Raw genomic sequence first — 21,562 nt, forward strand, 5'->3', positions numbered from 1 at the left:
TTTTTAGTGTGTAAAGTTACACGATGTTACACAATCGGCAACACTGTCCAACACAAACAGATTCATATCAAATGTCTTCTGAAAAGTCATCAATCAACCAGAAGCAGGTGCAGTTAGCAGACCATAATGCAAAATAACTCTTGATACTTTCAAAACGTGTTCAAGAATATTGATATAGTAGTGTTGATAACGGACTGTAGGACATGTACTGGTACATAGATTGTATTGACAGTACATAATCCTTTCACAGCCTTTTTATACACGTTATAGCTACAGCTCACTGTTGGCTCCAATTCATATGAACAAACGGATTGGTATGTCATAGACAAAGATTAAAAAGTGTTTATTTACTCCTCTTTTGGTCAGGTCTGATGTTCAGGAGGTTTGTCCAGACATTGTCCAGTACACTAGTTGAGTCAACGTAGTTTCCACGTCATTTCAATGGAATGACGTTGAACCAATGTGGAATAGACATTGAATTGACATCTGTGCCCAGTGGAAGTCCCATCTCTCCAAGTCTTTTACCATTCTCCCTAGTAGTGAGCCTCAATCAGGGCCCCTCCACGCAAGTGTTTAGGTAGTTGTACTTTAGTAGTGTGTTCTAGATCCAGGATCCTCCTCATTTATGAACCACACAGTTCTGTTCTCCACCACTAGAGGGCAGATTATTATCCACATGGAGTCCCAGGTCTCTCTCTGCCACCTGGGTAGAGGTGCCTGAGGCCCCCGAGAGGGTGCTGTTAGAAGGGCCTTCTCCACTACTACCTCCAGGGGGGTGACCGACAGAGGAGGGCCCCGCTGCCCCAGGACTGACTCTCTGCAGGTCGGTCAGAGGGCTGGTCAGTCCCAGGCTGGTCAGGGCATCCAGGGTGCCGTCCGGATCCACCATCACATCAATCACTGTGGAGCAAAGAGGAGAAGGAGAAGATCTAAGTCAATGAAAGAGGAGGTCTGTCTATCAGTCAATCAAAGAGGAAAAGGTCTGCTAATCAGTCAATCAAAGAGGAGAAGGTCTGACAACCAGTCAGTCAAAGAGGAGGTATGTCAATCAGTCAGTCAAAAAGGAGGTCTGTCAGTCATAGAGGAGGAGGTCTGTCAATCAGTCAATCAAGCAAGCAAACAATCAATCAGAGAATGGAAGATTTATTTATATAAAAATGTGATGATTGATATGATGAAATACGTATGAATATAGATGCTCTGTGCAGATGCTAACTGTATATCTCTATGACTTGTACTGTATACAGCTGAAATCAAATCGTGTATGACTGTCTCAGGACTCATACCTAGTAACTGTCTCTCCACTCTCTTCAGATCCTGGAGGATGGTGGTGATCTCCTGGTAAACAACCACACAACAAACAAAAAGGTCAACAAAACACACAAAAATTGTTTAGGGAATTGAAGAAGACATTGATGTCCTCACCTGTTACCTTCCTTAAACAACAACAACAACATCAGATTGACCCTTGTTGTCTTCCTCCTTTCTACTGGGAAAAGTTTAAGCAATTAAAACGTGGTATAATCATCCCCTCCATTTGGACTCTAGTGAACAGACACATCACTGAGAGGCAGCCTAAGGCCAGTCACTGTGTTCAGTCTGAATTTACAACCTTGTTCCTGAGCAAGGCAGTATTTTTTGGACCGCCCACGACAACAGACTATAAGTCAAGTCCTTTGACTAATCAAACTGCTCCTCTCCTCCAGCTTGAATAGAAGTTCTGATTTAGGATCAGTTTAGCCTTTTAGATCATAATTAATACAATTATATGAACATGTGGGACCTGATCAGCACTCCTACTCTGAGACACTTTTTAATACGGGAGGACAGTGAGGAGGGATAGCTGCTATAGGGAGGCGGGACTGAAAGGTTGTCGGTTCAAATCCCAGGACGGACATATTATCGCCGTTCACCCGAGAGTGGCACTTGATTCTGATGTGATGTTCGATAGTGTTGTCGTATGTTATGTTATACTCTCAGAGAGAGAGAAAGACAGGCAGTGAGAGAGTGGCAAGAGAGGGAGGGAGAGAGAGAGAGAGAAAGACAGAGGTAGGGAGACAGAGGGACGGAGGGAGGGGGAGAGAGAGAGGCTGGAGAGAGGCAGAGAGACGAGAGAGAGAGAGAGAGAGAGAGAGAGAGAGAGGGGGGAGGGGGAGTCAAACCTCATCAATTAAAGTGGATATCAAAATACTTTATTACAATCAAGAAACATCATAACTTATACTTTCAGAATTGAGAGGAAGTGACTTATTATCTTGATTCAGAAAGTGATGCCAACTCACATTAAACAAATGTGACTGTGCAGACCGGGGGGCAGGTTTGAGAAACACGTCCTTACCTCACCCCCTGACCACCTTCTGTTTAGGTCGTCCTACTACATCTGGGTGTATGTCAGGCTTAACAGACATGATTAATGCAACAGCACCATCAGCCAACGACGGCCTTTAAAACTACTCCGAGCTTCCCAGATGGTGGTAGAAGACATCAATTATTTACCGACCCAAAGTTTTGTTGCATCATCACCTCAAATAAGCACTCTCTGGTTTGTGTTTATATTTTTACCAGGCACTTCTCTTGCACCGTCGAGAGCCGGTTGCACCACGACCTGGTATGGGAATTGCTCCGTCTATGACCGCAAGGCCCTCCAGCAGGTGGTGAAGATGGCCCAGTACATCACTGGGACCGTGCTCCCACCCATCCAGTACATCACTGGGACCGTGCTCCCACCCATCCAGTACATCACTGGGACCGTGCTCCCACCCATCCAGTACATCACTGGGACCGTGCTCCCACCCATCCAGTACATCACTGGGACCGTGCTCCCACCCATCCAGTACATCACTGGGACCGTGCTCCCACCCATCCAGTACATCACTGGGAACGTGCTCCCACCCATCCAGTACATCACTGGGAACGTGCTCCCACCCATCCAGTACATCACTGGGAACGTGCTCCCACCCATCCAGTACATCACTGGGAACGTGCTCCCACCCATCCAGTACATCACTGGGAACGTGCTCCCACCCATCCAGGGCATCTACTCCAAACGGTGCCTGAGGAAGGCCCGCAGCATCATCAAGGACCCCACACACCCCAGACACGAGCTGTTCACCTCCTTACCATCGGGCTGACGTTATTGGAGCACGAGGTCTGATACCAACAGTCTCAGAGACAGTTTCTATCTACAAGCCATCAGACTGCTGATCACATGAACTGGACTGACCACCTGCTCTGATTCTCCTTACCTTAGCACACATGCACTCCCTGACGCAAGCATTCACACACCCACACAGACACATATACATTCATGCTACACACACATCACAACTGCCTCTACCAGAATGTTATTATTGTTCCTAAATATTGCACAACTTAAACACTTGCCCCCAACCCCCATTCCACCAAAAACACGTGTAAATATTGGACTATAAATTGTGCCTTCCTTCATTATACTTCTGCTAAAATGTTTATTCTGTTCTACTGAACCATTAACTTTATGTTTCTATTGTTATCTTTTATTACGTTTTATTGTGGTTGCACCGTCCAGAAGGAACCTGCAAGTGCACATTTGGATGGACGGTGTATACCATGTGTATCCGCTACCTACGACTAATACAACTTGAAACCTGAACTTGAAACTTGGTCCACCTGCCCTCTGCAGTCATTTATCACAGCAGCTGGGTGGTACAGCAAGAGACAAGGTGTCTGGCACCTTACCGTGCTGGAAGTCTTGAGGAGTAGAGAGTCATGCTCGGCTTGGAGTTTATTCTCAATCTCGTCCCATTTCCGGTCCTTATCTTTGAATAATATCCTGGAGAAGTTTTCAAGAATAAATTGAAAAAAATAAATAAATCTGTTGTATGATCACGTTGAGTGATTTCATTCGTGTGAAATGGGTTGAAGGGGAACATGAAAGTGGTTTCTGATGTTTAAAAAGTGAGGATGGATGTTTCAAGTTGTCACCTTAACCTTTATGAAGTGCCATTCATAGTATCCAAATTAGGATACAGTATTCTCTAGGATACAAGCCATCATATCTTATACAACACTACTGATTCTTCCTTGTCGTTATCCGGATTTGATCCAGTTCAAAGCACAGCATGTAACTGCACGTAAACTGCATTTTTTAAAATTCAAAGTCAAAAACGAGCCTATTATTTCACACTGCTTGGGTTCACTTGCAACTCATAAAGCACTCCTCACACTTCATCATCAAAATCAGGGAATTCATTATTTCACACTGCTTGGGTTCACTTGCAACTCATAAAGCAACTCATAAAGCAACTCATAAAGCACTCCTAACACTTCATCATCAAAATCAGGGAATTCATTATTTCACATTCCTTTTCTTTGAATGAATCGTGATGAAAGGTGATGCCTACCTGATTTTGCCTGCTGTTTTGTCCACAGAATGGCGTATCCGTGCCGAGAGCTGGGTCACAGATGCTAATAGTAAACTATCCAACACCGCCTGAGGGGAAACAACAAGGAAAAGAGGAGGTCTTATGTAAGAGGTGTTTCAGTAAACACCTAAAATAGCATAATAACTAGGACAGGCAGAGATACCAAGGCTATATGCAGTCACAAAACCAGAAGGATATTAGATATACAATAGCTTATTTTTGCTGAAATCTCCCAGAAACCAGCATCATCCATCATTAATATAGTAATAAATGAGTTATTAAGGACCGGACCCCTTTTTTCAATTTTCGCCTAAAATGACATACCCAAATCTAACTGCCTGTAGCTCAGAACCTGAAGCAAGGATATGCATATTATTGATACCATTTGAAAGGAAACACCTTGAAGTTTGTGGAAATGTGAAATGAATGAAGGAGAATACAACACATTAGATCTGGTTAAAGAAAATACAAAGAAAAAAACAACCGTTTTTTTTTGTACCATCATTTTTGAAATTCCAGAGAAAGGCCATAATGTATTATTCCAGCCCAGGCGCAGTGTGGAATGTGCAAAGTTTTAGACGGATACAATGAACCAATGCATCTTTGTTCAAAATGTTATATCAGGACTGCTCAAATGTGCCTAACTGGTTTATTAATAACTTTTCAAGTTACACACTGTTTCATCAATAATACAGTAGGTTTCTGATGGGGTAGGGTCAATTCACTCTGACATCAAGTCCTTTTGGTTTTTGGGCTGTGTTTTGTCTCTCTCTCTAATGACTGTTTTTCAAACTTCTTCATCTCAAACTGGTAATGTGATGCCATTGTCCTTATAAACACACATGGGATAAAGACAAGCTGAAACAGATTAGAAACCAGGCTAAACCAGTTATTTCAGTTTCAGTTATTATTAATTTTAGTTCGGATTCCAAGCGGCAACAACTCACGTCCTCTCTGTTCCAAGTCTGGCGGCGAATGGCGCGGGGACCCTGTCTGTTAGAGTTGCGTGGCCGGAGCTCCACGGAGCGGATGTTATTACCCAGAATGCTCTCTGTTGACGGGCCGCTCCCAAGATCCAAGCCATCGTCAAAAACTCGCTCCTCCATCTGGGCAAAGCACCCAATACAAAGTAATTTATTTTCTGATATGTATTCTACAATGTAGGAAATAGTAGAAACCTAGAAAAACTCTTGAATGAGTAGGTGTGTCCAAACTTACAGGTACTGTAAATCCATAACATTCACAAGGAGCGGGCTTCAGGGCCCGTATTTATGTAGCTTCTAATAGGAGTACTGATCTAGGCTCAGTTTTTAGAATTTAGATCATATTCCTAGATCAGCACTCCTACTCTGAGACACTTTATGAATATGGGCCCTGATATGTACATGTGGCTCAGACTTTTGGGGAAATCATGACTGATGTCAACAGCTACATAAAGTGGGATTATTGCATCGTGGGATGTGTAGTACCATGGCTCCTGGGTCAGTGGCAGCACTAGCGGCTGGGCTGACTGAGTCGATCTCTCCGGCCACATCATGGATCTCCCTGGCCAGCATGGCCAGGTCTTTGGCTAGGTCCTGACTGATTCTGTCAACATACAGGTAATGAATTAGTTAAATACCCTTGATTTGACTTCTATTGTGTATTATTGTGGGTATATAGTGCATGAAATGAAATAATGAATGTTGCAAAATGGATACTTTTGAGGTTATACTGGTTCTCAAAGTAATTTGCTCCCCTATAGAATTGACCCTATTATATTGTATAGACCTAGTGAGATTGTTCCCCTATAGAATTGACCCTATTACATTGTATAGGCCTAGTGAGATTGTTCCCCTATGGAATTGACCCTACAGTTTCTCTGTATATGTACAGTACAGACTGCTCCTCCATACCTGGCGATCTCTTCACTGTGAGTGGTCCAGTCCTTCATGTACTCCTCCTGTTCTCTGCCTGCTGACTGCTGCCTCAGAGCCGCTATACCCCCCGGACAGGGCGTGGCAGGGGCGGAGCCACCCAGCTGGGTCAGCCGCGGCGACGCAAACTGCCGGGCGGGACCGCCATGCTTGGACGGGTGGCGGTTGGAGCCGAACTCGTCCTCCGAGGTGGAGGCGTAGTCCATGGGCATCCGGCGCCACCGGCCACCAGCTGGAGTCAAGGGAAGATGTTTTGTCAGAAGACGTAGTAGTGATTGAGGGCTTCACCACTACTAGATACACACAACTGTCCATAGAGAAGAGATTTTACTCATAAACACAGTAAAAAAAGAAATGTCCCTTTTCCAGCACCCTGGAGGAGATGCACTGCAGTACCCAATGCAGCTGGTGGCCACACCAGATACGGACTGTTACTTTTGATTTTGACCCCCCCCCCCTTTGTTCAGGGACACATTATTCCATTTCTGTTAGCCACATGTCTGTGGAACTTGTTCAGTTTATGTCTGTTGTTGAATCTTGTTATGTTCACACAGATATTTACACATGCTAAGTTTGCTGAAAATAAACGCAGTTGACAGTGAGATGACATTTATTTTGCTGAGTTTACATGTAAATGTACATAAAGATGCTCAATAATGATGTCACGCCTTGGTCTTAGTATTTTGTGTTTTAGTTAATTAGTTGGTCAGGCCAGGGTGTGACATGGGTTTATGTTTGTTGTATTTCTTAGTGGGGTTTTTTAGTTATTGGGATTGTGGCTGATTAGGGGTGTGTGTTGCATAGGTTTGGCTGCCTGAGGTGGTTCTCAATCAGAGTCAGGTGATTCTCGTTGTCTCTGATTGGGAACCGTATTTAGGTAGCCTGGGTATCACTTTGTATTTCGTGGGTGATTGTTCCTGTCTCTGTGTTAGTGTTCACCAGACAGGCTGTATAGGTTTTTCACGTTCCGTTTGTTGTTTTTTGTATTTATAAGTTATTTCGTGTATCGTCATTTGTTCCATTAAAAACATGAGTAACCAACACGCTGCATTTCGGTCCGACATTCTTTCGACAAACGAAGAACGCTGTTACAAATGACAGCACCTACAAAAAGACTATAGCACAAACATGATACCAAATCAAACATTGCGGTGGATAAGTTACTAGAGAACAGTCACTCAGAAACACTACTTCTGTATCAGACAGTACAGTATGTTACCTGTGGGGGTGATGTAGCCCTTAGACTTGTCAGGTAGTTTGGAGGCGCTGTTAGCCCTGGCCCTGGGTATTATCCCTCCCATGTTGCTGACTCCTCTGAGTCCCTGTCGGACGGCGTAGTCGGTAGCAATGCTACGAGCCCCTATCCCCCGGCTACGGCCCCCCGTGGCCTCTGAGTCACTCTGGGCAGACGGAGATCCCATCCTGGGCTTCCTGGGCTGGGCCAGGGCGTCAATGCGGGACAGGCCTCTCCGGATCCCTGGTCCGGGAGCTGCAGACCTGGAGCTAGCGGTGCTAGCCTCGGAGGCTACGGACATCCGGTCCATGTCGGCTGGTTCGGTATCGGAGGAGTCCCCCAAACGGGCACGTCTGAGTATCGAGGCCCGGGTGGGCCGCACCTTGGGCAAGGTGGTGCTAGGTTTACTGAGGGTGTTTGTGGTGGTGCTGGATGCCTGGGTGTTTTTAGCCCGGCTAGCCTTGGTGCTAGCCTCCACTCTGGTGCTTCCAGCCTGGGTTCTGGCGTGGGAACTGTGGGAGCTAACCTCCTGTAAGGAGGGTTGGGAGTCGGAGAGGAGGGAGTTGGAGTTGACGTCGTCATCTGTTAGGTCCAGGGAGGTCCAGGCACGACCAGCTTGGCGGGTCCCTTGTCCACCAGACGGTCTGGATTTGGGTTTCCTATCCTGGGTATCTCTGGCTCTGGTAGGCCCCTTGGTGGAGGAGCACAGCACCGTCTTCTCCCTCTCTTTCTGCTGGGCAGTTAGGGTACGTCTCTTCTGGTGGACCACCTTCCGCCCTCCGACGCCCGCTGCCTGGCTAACGGTGCTGGTGGTGTCCACATCCGACTCAGGCGACACAGACCCCTCGATGGACTGGCTAATTGGTTCACCCAGGTCTGATACCGTTGTCTCCAGAAACGCAGCCACCGCCTCTGAGTCCTTCTGCCGGGTGGTACCATCCTCCCTTCCCTCCTTTGTCAGTATTCGTGCCCCAGTTTGCGTGTCAATCCGTGGGATGAGCTCCTGGGGGACGTTGGTGCTGGGTCTCTCCACCGTAAAGCTCTCTTGTCTAAGAAGCGGCTTCCCAGCATTCTCCCTTTCTTTAGCCTTCTCCTCCATCTCCTTCTTCCTCCTTGGTGCCTCCTCCAGTCTCTTCCCCCCACTATTCCCTGGCCGAGGAGGCAGTTTCGCCAACACAGTTTCTTTCCGGCTTCCCACATCTTGGTTCTTCGCTGGAGAGCCTTTTTTCGGACTTCCTCTGGTGCTTCCACCCACACTACCAGCCTGGCTACCCCCACCACCAGGCTTGGTCCTCCCTCCTCTCCCCGTCTCCTGGTTCTCCTTCTCCTGGAGCTCAGTATCCTGTTTCTCCCCCACATCGGAGGGGCGGTGAGCTGGACCAGGGGATCTCCTCCCCCCTGGGGTTGCCTCCTCGGTGGAGGGGAGCTGGGGCAGGGTTCTCCTCTTGCGCTCTGTATAGCTGGTGGAGGCCATGGAGGCAGAGTGACTGGACTCACTGATCTCAGCTATAGAGAGACAGGGTATAAAACATCATCATAATTTCTACACAATAATCTCTACTGTGTCTAACTAACTCTCATATATTGGCAATATAAATACCCAACACTCTTTTCTTTATTCTAGTTATTTTTGACTTTATACTGAAATAAGTGGTATGACTAATAAATGAAAAACAACTGAAAAACAGCAAAGCACTTCAATTTCAGAACAGGTCTAAACCCAGCAGTAGCACCTCTGTCCTCGGTGTGGTAGTGGACATGGGACTCAGCTCCAGAGCCCTCAGGGTCAGTCCTGATGTGGCTGGCTGCCAGAGTAGCCCATTGGGAGACCCACCTGGGACCGCCCACAACCAGCTCCTCTGGGAGAGACTGGAGGACAAACAGGGGAGAAACCAAAATTGAACAACACCCAGTCCCCAACATAAAGGGGAGAGACTAGAGCACAGGGGAAGATGAGGACTAGTTAGAGTGTCACAGTGGCATGTACGCATCTATTATTTACAGGTAAAATGCTTAGGACTACTTCAAACACAACCAAACTTTTGAGAGCATATATCCTTTCTTTATAAAAAATCATATTTTTCTCACAAGGAATGGCATCAAACTGAAATCTTTCTTTACGTGTGAAGTCTGTCTTAATCTTGGGAGTATAAAAATAGCAAATCTACAGTAGTGTCTGACTTGGAGTTGAACTCCTTCACTCCTCTGCAATGGAGAGTCTCTGTGTCGACAGACAGAAATGCTGTTACCTCTGGTTCGATATGTCCAGGCTTGCCTCTGTCTCCTGGGCCTGGTCTCTGAGTGGTCAGTCTCTCTCTCTGGATGTCAGGATAGCCCGCCACCCTGGACAGAGTCTGGTAGTCCTCCACACCAAATACCTGGGCCAGAACATGGACTTCAATAAATATTCAACCAAACATTCAATCAAGAGGTCAACACAATGTGGGATCAGTGCACTTGCACAGTACCACTTGCAGTAAATACGAGGCCATGCCCTTGACAAAAAAGACACCAATTCTGGGACTAATGACTGTGTAAAAGAGTTATTCAGATGAAACAGGATTCAAATGACAGTTTAAGCTCATCAAAGTCCTATTTACCATCCCCACCTTGTCAATCATTCTCCTGGCCTCCTCCTCTTGGTTATCTTCGTTCTCTATCTCTATGGTATAGGTCCCCCGGTCGCTATAGTCGTCTCCATGGCGATTCTGAAACCCCTCCCCAAGTCCTATCGGTTGGTGTTGGTCGCGGTGGTAAGGAACGGAATCCTTGGTCCTCTCTCTTAACTCTCCTCCGATGGGTGCCATTTTGGAAGCTGAGGACCTGTGTCGTCGGGCTGGGCTATCTTCCTCGGCAAAGAGTCCCTCTGGGACGTTGGCGCGCCCCTCTCGTATCTTGACCCCTGACCCCTCTATTCGGCCGCCCCACAGCCCCCTGGAGTGGTCCTCGAGGGCGGCCCGGCGTTGCTCTCCCAGCGCGGCTGCATTCTCTGAGTCGCTCTGGGTACCGTCCTCGTGTTTACTACCTGAAACGAGAGGGAAGGAGGTTGGACGTTTGGTGTGTGCAGTTATAATCCTATGAACCTATTGGGTTGGTTTCCCAGACATTGATTAAGCATAGTCCTAGACTATGAAGTGCTTCGATGGAGATTATCAGGGCGTATGCTTTCAAATCAAGGACTAATCTTAATCTGTGTTTGGGAAACTGTCTCATAGTGTAATAACTGTGTAGTGCTATGTAATGCAATGGCAAGAGGACTTGTTGAAAAATCTCAATTCTATTCTTATGGTGATTGGTTGGTTGGTCTTACCTTTAAGACTCTTCAGCTGAACCGGCACATCACTCTTCACGCTCTCCCTGTCGTCGTCCTCCACCACTCTGTCAACCGACTCCGTACGGGCCAATGGGATCTCGTTCTGGGCCAGCCAATCAGCTACTTTCACCTCCGCCGCCACCATGGCCGTTTGCAGGGCGCTCAGCTCCTCTCCCGCGCCCTTTTTTGGGGGCCGTGGCCTCACCTCCGGCACCACCTTCGCCACCCGGTCCTTAACCGTCACCTTATTGGACGCCTGCAGGTCAAACGCGATGGTGAAGGAGGCGTGGCCCTGGGGGACGGCTTCAGGGCCAGAGGCAGGGTTAGTGGCGGTGGCGCCTTCCGTGTCTTGGGAGGGGGGTTCATTGGTATAGGAGGGGATCTCGAAGTAACTGGGTTCCTGGCTTGAGGTGTACAGGCCATTCTCCTGGGCCACGGCTGTTGTCTCCTTGGGGTCTTTACAATCTGTCGTTTCAAGCAGATATCAAGATGGCGTAATACAAGGACTTAGACTTTGAGATTCAATTGCTGTCATATGCTACCAGAAAGGCAAACGTCTACTGTTATCTGGTAGGGTGTTTGATGTATAAACAGACACACAGGCAGAAGACAAAGTGAAACACAGCTAACTTCAGTCTGTATTCCAGACTAGACAGCATCTACCTGACTCAGATCTCTCCTGCTTCCTGTCAGTTGTTGTCCCATCCTGCTTCCCAGAGTTCTCATCGTCTGCGTCCCCGTCCCCCCACCAGGAAGGCTGGCCGTACAGAGGGGTGCCCCTTTTTAGTACTGCAATGTCCCCTGGGAAAGAAATGACACCAAGGTCAGTGAGAAAGACACAGATTTTGTTTTGAACTGAAATTGTGTTTCTTCACAGTTCTCCAAAAGACTAGTGTGACAGAACAAGTTTAACCTCCTAGTTTGTCTACCGTAGGTATCCCCACGCGCTTTGCCTTCGGGGGTACGCCAAATAAAAATGTGATTCACATACATTTAAAAAATATCTATATATATTTTATTTAAAACAAATTATTCTTCAATTTTCAAAGAGTCCATTTATATTTTCCAACAGGGCTATACATTTGGGTGAGGTTTTTTTCTTGCCTCTGAGTAGCCTCGTTTAACTGCCAAAAATAGCGTTCAGTGAAATAACAACACAATGTCAAATACAGGTAGCTTAGTCAAATAATTAACATCCAATCACATTAACCGTTACTCTCTCGCGGGAATTCCATTAATGGTCCGTATGTAGCCAAACATAGCTGCTGCTCATTCCGTTTGCGCGAAAATTGATAAATTGTTTTAAAAAGTTAGTCCCGCGTTCATAGAGACACATACCAGCTCTACTGGTAGTACTGCTACTAACTAGCAGTACTAAACCTGCACCTGTCGACGACACAAGTTGTTCTGCTTCCACGAGCACATCCAATGCTAGCATCAGTTATTATACATTTGTTGTTCGCCCAGCTAGCATGGACACTGACAGTTGTGAATCTGATGCAGCCGAAGAGCTACTACCTCCTTACCGGGAAAGCACCGAACAACAGACAGGGACGTTGGACCATCGAAGAGGCGCAAATATGATGAGAACTACATTGATTTGGAGTTCATTTACAATGGGAGTAGTACTATCTCACAACTCGATGAATGGTCTGAATCTAGGATTACAGGGATTCTCCGCAACTATATTCAATGTGCGGGACAAAAGTGAGGCTATGATTAAGAAGTTGGAGCTCTTCTCTGTCTGCATTAACAAGGACAACATACATGTCTTTCCGTCATTGTATGATTTTTTGTGTGCAAATTAACTCAAACTTATGGACAATGTCAAATGTGATATAGCAAAGCACCTGAGTGAGTTGAGTGCGCATTTACGCAGGTACTTTCCTGAAACGGATGACACATACAACTGGATTTGTTATCCCTTTCATGCCCTGCCTCCAGTCCACTTACCCATGTCTGAACAAGAGAGCCTCATCAAAATTGCTACAAGTGAAAATTCAATTTAATCAGAAGCCACTGACATATTTCTGGATTGAGCTGCGCTCAAGAGTATCCTGCCTTGGAAATTGCACTGTTAAGACACTGATGCCCTTTGCAACCATGTACCTATGTGAGAGTGGATTCTTGGCCCTCACTAGCATGAAAACTAAATACAGGCACAGACTGGAAAATTATTTAAGACTGAGACTCAACCCAACATCGCAGAGTTATGTGCATCCTTTCAAGCACACCCTTCTCATTAACCTGTGGCGAGTTATTCACAATTTTCTATTAACAAATAAGGTTTTATATGTAAGATGGTTAAATAAAGAGCAAAATGACTGATGATTATTATATTATTATTTGTGCCCTGGTCCTATAACAGCTCTTTGTCATTTCCCACTTGTGACAAAATCTCAAACTCATTTTTATGTTTAAGAAATGTATCGTGTGTGGCAAGCTTACAATGATGGTAAAAAAACAACAACATTTGAGAGTGCACTGACCCTGGTGCTAGAGGGGGTACGCAGCTGGAGGTTGAATGTTTGAAGGGGTGCGGGACTATAAAAAGTTTGAGAACCACTGGTCTACCGCAATGTCCCCCGAGAAACAAACAACGACCTCTGCAAACTCAAACTACCACTTTGTACCCACACAAGTCCCCAAAAGACATATTGTGGCAGAACAGTTTGACCTCCAAATTTGTCTCCAAGTCAGAGCACTTTAGAATCACATTTAGGTGACAGCCTAGCGTAGGAAACTAAAAATACAGGACACACGGTTGTCACAGCACAGACTGTGGGTGTGTGGCATCGCCAAAACCTGTCACCTCTGTTATCCAGTCCTGTCATCTCTGTTAACCTAATCCCGTCACCTGTGTCACCCTCCAAGGTCCATGCAGAGTGCAGACCCTCTCACCTGCCAGCTTGTCGTCCCCGACCCCCTCTCTGCTGGTCTCAGGGGGTTTACTACCCACTGCCACCGCCCCGTCAGAGCCACCCTCAGAACCACCCTCGGCTGCAGCCTTGACCTCTACTGCAGGTCTGGATGGTACCGGAGCAGCTTCTGGCGCCTTTACCATCTGCAGCAGGAGCTGACTATTAAACTTCTCATGCTGATAGACGAGGACACAGGACAACACAGAGAGGAGATGAGCTCACACCATTAGAGATATGATTACAAGGGTAAGTCTAATAAGGAGCTCTTCTATGCTTGCACCAACATACATGGGACAATCGATCCTTGCATCAGTGAAATTATACAGTAGTCACGGTCTTGGTTATAAGCATAGATTTTTTTGTTGTTGTGCAAATCTCATTTGGCATCAGTTCATGATTCACGCAAAATCTGAGTAATTTATGCATGTAGAAGTCTAGTTAGGATTTAGACAGACCTAACTGAACAATGTATCACCAAGTTCCTTTTTGTCATTCAAACAAAACAGTGAGGTTTTGCCACATTCAGCAGAAACTGCCGCCATTCTTGACTGAACATAATCTCCATTAAACATGCATCAACCAACGTAGTAGAAAAAGATATTTCTCAGAGCTTTTCTTTCATAATACTTTGTAAGCATATTTTACTGGGGCTCTTTCTCAATTCATATTTCCTCGAGTCCTCGCATCCTCTCTCCTTGCCTCCTTCTCAAAATGGATTACAGAAGAAAGCCAGAGGTGAGGGACCTTGGAACCTCTCCTCCAATATGGTTGAGAAAAAGGCGAGGAGATAGGATGATAGGAAACACAGAAAGAGAACTAGCTATTTCTTTAGCCTACTGTCCAACCAACCTTTAGTGCTTCCTCGGGGACATGGAGCTCTCCTCGCACCACAGTGAACAGGTTGGTATGTGAGACAGGTTAAGGAAAGGTGATTGTACAGCACAGACTTAGCTCTTCACAGGAGATAGCACAGATATTTAACATTTTAGTCATTTAACGGCATACATTCTTATTCAGAGCGACGTACAGTCCAGAAACAGATATGCTAATCTATTATGCATTAGTCACAGCAGTAAGTTTGAAAGGTTAGATGATTTTTCAGGCAGTATATTAAGAGTGATTACGTTACAGTTTTATATACCCGTATTCTGGCCTTGAAGTCCTTTTTTTGTCACTGTCATTCCTTTGGTATTGATGACATTTCAATGAGCTACTGTAGGCTAAGCTTCAAAAACAAAATGGCAACATGACAGGATATCATATCCAAACCTCAACTTGTCGTCAATTTTCAAAGTGATATACACCTGCTCCTGTATTCTGACATCATTCACAAATGTCTGGAAGGAAAGGAATATCATTATTAGCAGTTTAGAACAGTTTATGAAGCACATGAACCATTTCATATTCATATTTATTCAAATCTTACTTACCCCATTCAGGCTTCCCAGGTCCTTGACTTTATGTTCGTCCGTGGTTGGCTCATAGTTGATAACGGCATGCTGTTTGTCCACACTACGGGACTAAAGACACAATAATCCAGTCAATCAATATAATCCTGCTAATCTCTTTATAATCCAGATTACATAGATCACATTCGGTCCAACAGTCACCTGCAGCAGTGTGACCCACTAGATTCGAACCCAGGTCTCTTGACAAGACTAAAGCCTAGAGATCAGCTCTGGGAGCTACCGCACGTCTTCAGGTTACTCATCATGCCAGAGTGGTTCATCGACCCACCTCCATAACATTAGCAGTGGTAGTACAGTTTAGGCATAACGGCTACAGTGTTGGACTGACATTCTCCAGTACCCGGGTTCGTGTTCCATTCTAGACTCGCTACAAAACTAAATATGATTTACCTGTAACATGAGTTCACAGTCGTCTCGGCCAACAAAGATCATCTCCCAGGGGAGGCGGTGCCTCATGCCCCCGCCACTCACCAAGAACCAGGAAGAGACACTCATCTCTGCCACGCCCACTGCCACACCTGCTCACCTTTAACCCCTATGACACACTGTGTAAGAAGACAAGGGGCTCCATTCAATCAGTATTGTGGAAGTTCAACGGTACAGCGTGAATGAATGTTTAAAGGCCACATTCTGCATTCACGGTGACCGCTACATATCTCGGCTCAATAGGAAATTACCTTTAAAGTTTCGATCAAGTGTATTGTAACACTTCAGCAATACAGATTGAATAGAGCCCACGGTCAGCATCAGTTAGAACAACCAGTCATAACAGCCAACTGTAAATGGAGGGAACACAATCATTACCCTTTTTATTAAAGCATTTGATATGGCTGCTCACAATGTAAAGAGCTTTGTCATTTTTGTCTGTAAATAAAAAGCTCTCTACCAATCAAGTGTAGGCCTACTGTTATAATGTATTATTGTCACAACATTCGAACGACTTTCGACAAAGTCGAATGGAGAGGATGGATACGAACCTAAAAACAAACAGGGATAAAGTTAACAACTTTGTCACACCTAAACTCAGCAAAGAGGTTTCTTTAAACTAAATGCCCAGCACACTAACCTGCTGGTATGACTGGACCTTGTTGCTAACAACGAGGCTTTAGAATAGGCTACATTGCAACCATTCCAGAAGAAATTAGATAATATGCCACTGACTGTTTGACATCCAGCTTAACGGTTAAATTACTGAGTGTTTTGCCGGGTCACCAAACCAAAGTCGCACTGAACCAATGTCACTGAACTGAGAGTGGCCGTTCAGTGATGATGGATATGTTGTGTCACAGCAGGCTGGAATACAGGCTACCCGTACAGGATCTAAACAACGACGATCACTGTTTGATAGTTGATCAGATGGCTTAGATAGACCAGACAGACCAACCTGAAAGACATGAAGATACTGTATAACATGAGTATGACTCAGGACAGGCACAGAGATCACAGCAGGTACACAGATAGAGAGAGAAGGACACACCCACACCCACAGACATTCATCTCGTTTCCGCTCAGAAGAAACATACCATCTGGTGGTCATTTTTGGGTCATAATTCCTACAGTAGCCTACATAAAAACACACTACGACTATGGCCTAGCTAGCCTACCATTCAGTGGCACAGGCCTCCATAGGCAATGCTTGAACGGGCATGCTACTGGTAGGCCATGCTGACTCACGATGCCCCATCAGTGAAAAAGTGATTTAGCGAGATTTAATCTAATCAGGCACCTTGTCATATCTAGGCCCCGAATGAGCGTAGATGGTTCATATGTAAATGCGACCAGACAGTCCTGATTCCCCATTGTGGAATTGAATTGGTTAACCCTCTATGCGGCCTCGGTCTCGCAATTGTGCCCGACGTTTTTGCATTGGTTTCGTTGCCGTCTCTCTTTCGTTCTCCTCCCTTCTCTCAATTACAGAGCTATATCGTAAATGACAGCTCATCATTTCGCTCTGGAAGCTACTGTAGATGGCCCTGCCTGAGCATAAAAAACAACCCACCCTGCGTTAGCGACCGTTCAGTTCCTTATTATTACATTTACCATGTGTCCAATAATCATGATTTGTTTTATTAACATATGCTGTTTTGGATGTACAAGATAGACACCATACTGATGTATGGCAACTGATGCGGCTGTTTTTCAGTCTGGTCTGTAACCTTTTGCGGTTGAAAGCTTATATGATATCTTTATCATAATCGATAGCTTACATATGTGGTATTACGAGTGCCATTTAGGGCTACGCGTGACACCGAATTACACATATAGGTTCATTTGAAAGGTTTACAATAATAACCCATCACGTGTTGTTTAGGTTCACCAATTTGATGTGCTGTCTGGGCTGTACGGTTATGGACGACATAACATGGTACCCTCGGACACAAATAGCCTAGAATTTTCATTTTGCGGGCCTTTTTTTTTTAAAGGCAGGTGGCTGGCAAATGCATTGTCTGGGTGTGGTCAGATACGGCGGAGTAATAAAATATGCATCTCACTCACCCTTTGTCAGGTACGGAGTATTCAGCATCCGATTTGTATCCTGTAAACCTTTGAATGCACGGTGCGGTGACATACAGTGAGGGAGCCTGATGCCTGCCCAGCCCTGGTCCTCGAGCACTTCTCTTCCTTCGCCTCGAGGTGGCGCTGCGAAGAAGCCAAAGAAGCCAAAGGCAGTCCATCCATTGATGCTACACAATGACAACAACCGCGCAATGAGCGCATCTTCTTGCGTATGACGTTGAGATGTAAACTGTAGTCCAGTGGTTCCCAACCTTTTCCCGTTACTGTACCACCAGTTTAATTAGGCTCTGCTCAGAATATCCCTGAGGTACCCCCACATGTGCATTTGACCACAAAGCCCATGGTCTCATGAGTGTTCTCACGTATCGCCAGGGGTCCTGTACTGGAGGCTACTGCATGTGCTGGACCGAAGGATCACTGTCACGTCATGTGGTCAGTTATGGGTGTAGTGACATTGTTTAAAGTACCAAATTTCATATACACAAATGTACATTTACAAACAGAAAACCACATTTTCGTACCCTACAAAAAGAAATTGAACTGTATTTTAAGACGGTTAAATGCTCTACTAACGAAAAAAGCTGTTAGAATTGTAAGTATATGCATGTCCCTTAAGGTCCTTGTGTAATTGTAATGTGATATTGTACCCCCTAGCTCGATTGTCTATTGTTTGTAATCTATGTATGCTTGTGTTCCCTCATGTGCTTTATGTATTGATTTGTTATAAAAAAAAAAAAAAAAAAAAATACATTGTTTTAAATTGTCTACTGGAATTAGTCCTAAATTGTAGAGCGTGTGGAAAATAGTTTTTATTTGTATTTTTTATTTTTTAGAGTGCATTGCCTTACTTAGCATCCTATGAAACAAACCTTTATAGACTGTAGGACTTCACTTTTATTTGATAATAGGCTACCATGTCAATAATCCCTCATGGACAGATTTTAGTTCTGTGTTACCGAGATTACTTGATAAATGACATCTGTTAATTTTAGTTTACAACCAGCAGAGGGCAGCCCAACTCTATGTTTGGCAGTGAACCAATGGAGCATGGTTCACTGCCGTGGTGGGTGACTGCCAGGTACCAGTACAGTGTGTTTGTGTGTGTGTGTGTGTGTGTGTGTGTGTGTGTGTGTGTGTGTGCCTGCCAGTAACCAGTAGTCAGGGGCTAACATTGCTGCCAGCAGACTCTCACTCCCTCCTCTCTTCTACTTCCTTAATGGAGTTGTCAGTGCTGAAAGATGCTTTTGGTCGACTCTGTGGATCGGAATCTGATAGTGAAGCCAAAAGCAACTGAACCATGAACCGTAAGGCTACGTATGCCATTTTAAATGGGTATTGCGCTGTCCTTGTGATGTACCTGTTCTGTATTATATCATGTTTGATGTTCTGCGTGGACCCCAGGTGGAAGAGCTGCGGCTTTCCCAACAGCTAATGGGGATCCTAATACATACCAATACCAAGCTGCTTATTATGACCGTCTGACAGTCCTGATAGGTAGACAGACATACAGTTACTGTAACCCGAAGTTGCTCCTAGGTACAGAGATAGGATCAGTTTGCTCTCCCCAAATTATATTCTGAACCATTAGGGAGGGAAATACAAAACTGACCCAAGATCAGTGTAGAGGGGCGACTTCACCCTAATCCGCTGTCTTCCTTTTGGGCTGGACTGAGATGTCTGCTCTTGGCATTAATCAACCAGGCGTTACGCTCTGTGGTAGACTTGTTCAAAATAATATACCTAAATAAAATGCAACTGTCAGAAGAAAACAACAGTGTCAATGATAGCTTCAAAGATCCTTATAATGGCCAGGATATGACATCACATGGCGTTAGTGTATCTTGGCAATACAAATGGAGGGAGAGAGAGAGGGGGGCAGCACGGTCACAGGTGACTGTCATGTTTAATAATAATTATCACCACGCACCTGCGCCCCCACACTAATTAACTGGCGCATATGCAAATGAGGCAGGAGAGCACAGTGAAGGCCCAATGGAGAACAGCTAGCTTGTTCAGCTGTAGGACTTGACTAGGATAACGAATGGTAAGGCAGGGCCAGGGAGGAGAGGTGGACGATAGGAGGAGAGCGGGATAAAGAAGGAGGAGGAGACAGGGAGAGAGTGGGAGGAAGAGGAGCGATCACCAGGGAAACCGTGATAAGAGCAGGTGGATGTGGGTCTGTGTGTGTGTGTGTGTGTGTGTGTTAGACTGGCATCTGGTGCTAGTGGCCACATAACATGAGCCATAACATAAGGTAGCAGTGTTGGTGGCAACCGTAGAACATGTGGTCATCAAAGTCCCTGTCACTACAGTATGTCTAACCTCAGCAGGTGGACATGGAGAGAACTGACAAACAAGCCAGTAGATCGGAACGTTTTCATATATTTTTCTGTTGTGGTTTTCAATATTTTTATGCCATATATTGGACACTGACTTTGATTTAGAAATAGGGTCCCTAATGGAATTTGCACAGTAATTCAGAGAAAGCTTTGGGTTCATTGTCATTCATCACATTCCAAACACGAATTCAAAGCAATTCAGAGAGACCTTTCTTCCTCATACATTGAGCGTTGGTCTGAAGAGCTTGGAGTTCATTCTCATGCATCACATTCTAAACACGAGTCGCCATAGTCCTCATTGTGAGCTCGTCTGGGCATGCCTCTGGAACAAAGCAAATTATAGTTCAGTAAACTCCACGCCCCCAATCTCAGCACACAGGGGCAGCTTGCCTCCATACAGATAAGGGGTGAATTAGGGTTTTACATTTCAATTTAGCCCCAGGCTTCAGTCCTATTAGAGGACCATAATCCAAAGCCTGGTCAGTGGGTTCCCTCTCTCTCCCTCTCTCTCTCTCTCTCTCTCTCTCTCTCTCACTCTCCATCTCTTCCCCCTTTTCTCCCTCTCTCTCTCTTCCCCTTTTCTCTCTCTCTTTCCCCTCCTCTCTATCTTACCCCGTCTCTCTCTCTCTCCCTCCCCACAATGTGGTAATATTACCTTGTCAGAACGAGGAGGCACCCATCCAGACTCATTACGGGCCATTATATTCCTATTATGTGTAATATATGATAGGAACACATCTTATTGTCTGTAAATGGCCCAGCATGTTGTAATGCTGTGCTCTGGTGTTACCAGCTGTTTCATTATCCTAGAGCACAGAACACTAGGTAGTGGAATTGCAACAGGGATTGTCTCGGTTGGTGTGTGTAATGAATAAACCGATGCACTGAGCCACGTGCGTGTGTGTGTGTGTGTGTGTGTGTGTGTGTGTGTGTGTGTGTGTGTGTGTGTGTAAAAGCATGGAGGAAGGAGGAGACACTCAGCAGGTGTAGAGTCAGAGGCTGACAGGTAATTGTCAGAAGATTATACCAAGATGACCAAGACAGCATGAAATCTAAATGAACACAGTTAGAATAAAGCATCAACCATGGGTTCAGTTATTACAGGTGATGGCAATAATACAGATTTTTGCCACTGAACATGACCAAGGTAAACACTAGATGGCAGCTGTTGATCTACACTGCCCTAACCGCCCTCCTCCTCCCCCTTCCTTCCCTTCCTCCTTTACCTGCTCCCTCCTCTCCCAGCTGAGAGAGAGAGGGAAACAGAGGGAGAGAGAGCGGTCTGGGTCATGTAGCTCCATATATGTCTGTATCTCTCTAACTTTGGCCTTTTCCCACTCAGATGAGCCAAGGTGTTGTAACCCACTCCCTCCCACACTTCCAGCTGAGGAGTGAGAGAAGAAGAAGAGAGAGAGAGAGGTCTGGGTCGTTTCGCTCTGTAACCCTGCCT

The 21,562-nt window shown here is 45.5% G+C and overlaps 1 protein-coding gene across 1 annotated transcript; it reads right to left on the reverse strand.

Moving 5' to 3' along the window:
* Positions 1–326: 326 nt before the first annotated feature.
* On the reverse strand, positions 327–16,021 carry LOC135524440 (centrosomal protein of 170 kDa-like). The gene is made up of 19 exons (XM_064951980.1): positions 15,934–16,021; positions 15,647–15,801; positions 15,218–15,307; positions 15,046–15,124; positions 14,637–14,695; positions 13,768–13,963; positions 11,530–11,667; positions 10,864–11,331; positions 10,163–10,578; positions 9,803–9,931; positions 9,287–9,422; positions 7,539–9,059; positions 6,299–6,551; positions 5,873–5,990; positions 5,351–5,509; positions 4,383–4,471; positions 3,718–3,811; positions 1,287–1,338; positions 327–900 (listed from the first exon to the last, which is right to left on the reverse strand). The coding sequence occupies exons 2-19, from the start codon at positions 15,749–15,751 to the stop codon at positions 620–622; spliced, it is 4,383 nt and encodes a 1,460-aa protein (XP_064808052.1). The 5' UTR covers positions 15,752–15,801; positions 15,934–16,021; the 3' UTR covers positions 327–619.
* Between the last annotated feature and the right edge of the window lie 5,541 nt (positions 16,022–21,562).

This window comes from Oncorhynchus masou, chromosome 4 (assembly GCF_036934945.1).
Source record: "Oncorhynchus masou masou isolate Uvic2021 chromosome 4, UVic_Omas_1.1, whole genome shotgun sequence".
NCBI classification, from domain to species: Eukaryota; Metazoa; Chordata; class Actinopteri; order Salmoniformes; family Salmonidae; genus Oncorhynchus; species Oncorhynchus masou.

Coding starts and splice junctions, on each gene's coding strand:
- LOC135524440 (XM_064951980.1), bottom strand. CDS start 15,751: ATGAGTGTCTCTTCCTGGTTCTTGGTGAGTGGCGGGGGCATGAGGCAC. Junction 11,668..13,767: donor CGGGGACGACAAGCTGGCAG/GTGAGAGGGTCT, acceptor TTTCTTTCCCAG/GGGACATTGCAGTACTAAAA. Junction 6,552..7,538: donor GGGCTACATCACCCCCACAG/GTAACATACTGT, acceptor CCTTGACTCCAG/CTGGTGGCCGGTGGCGCCGG.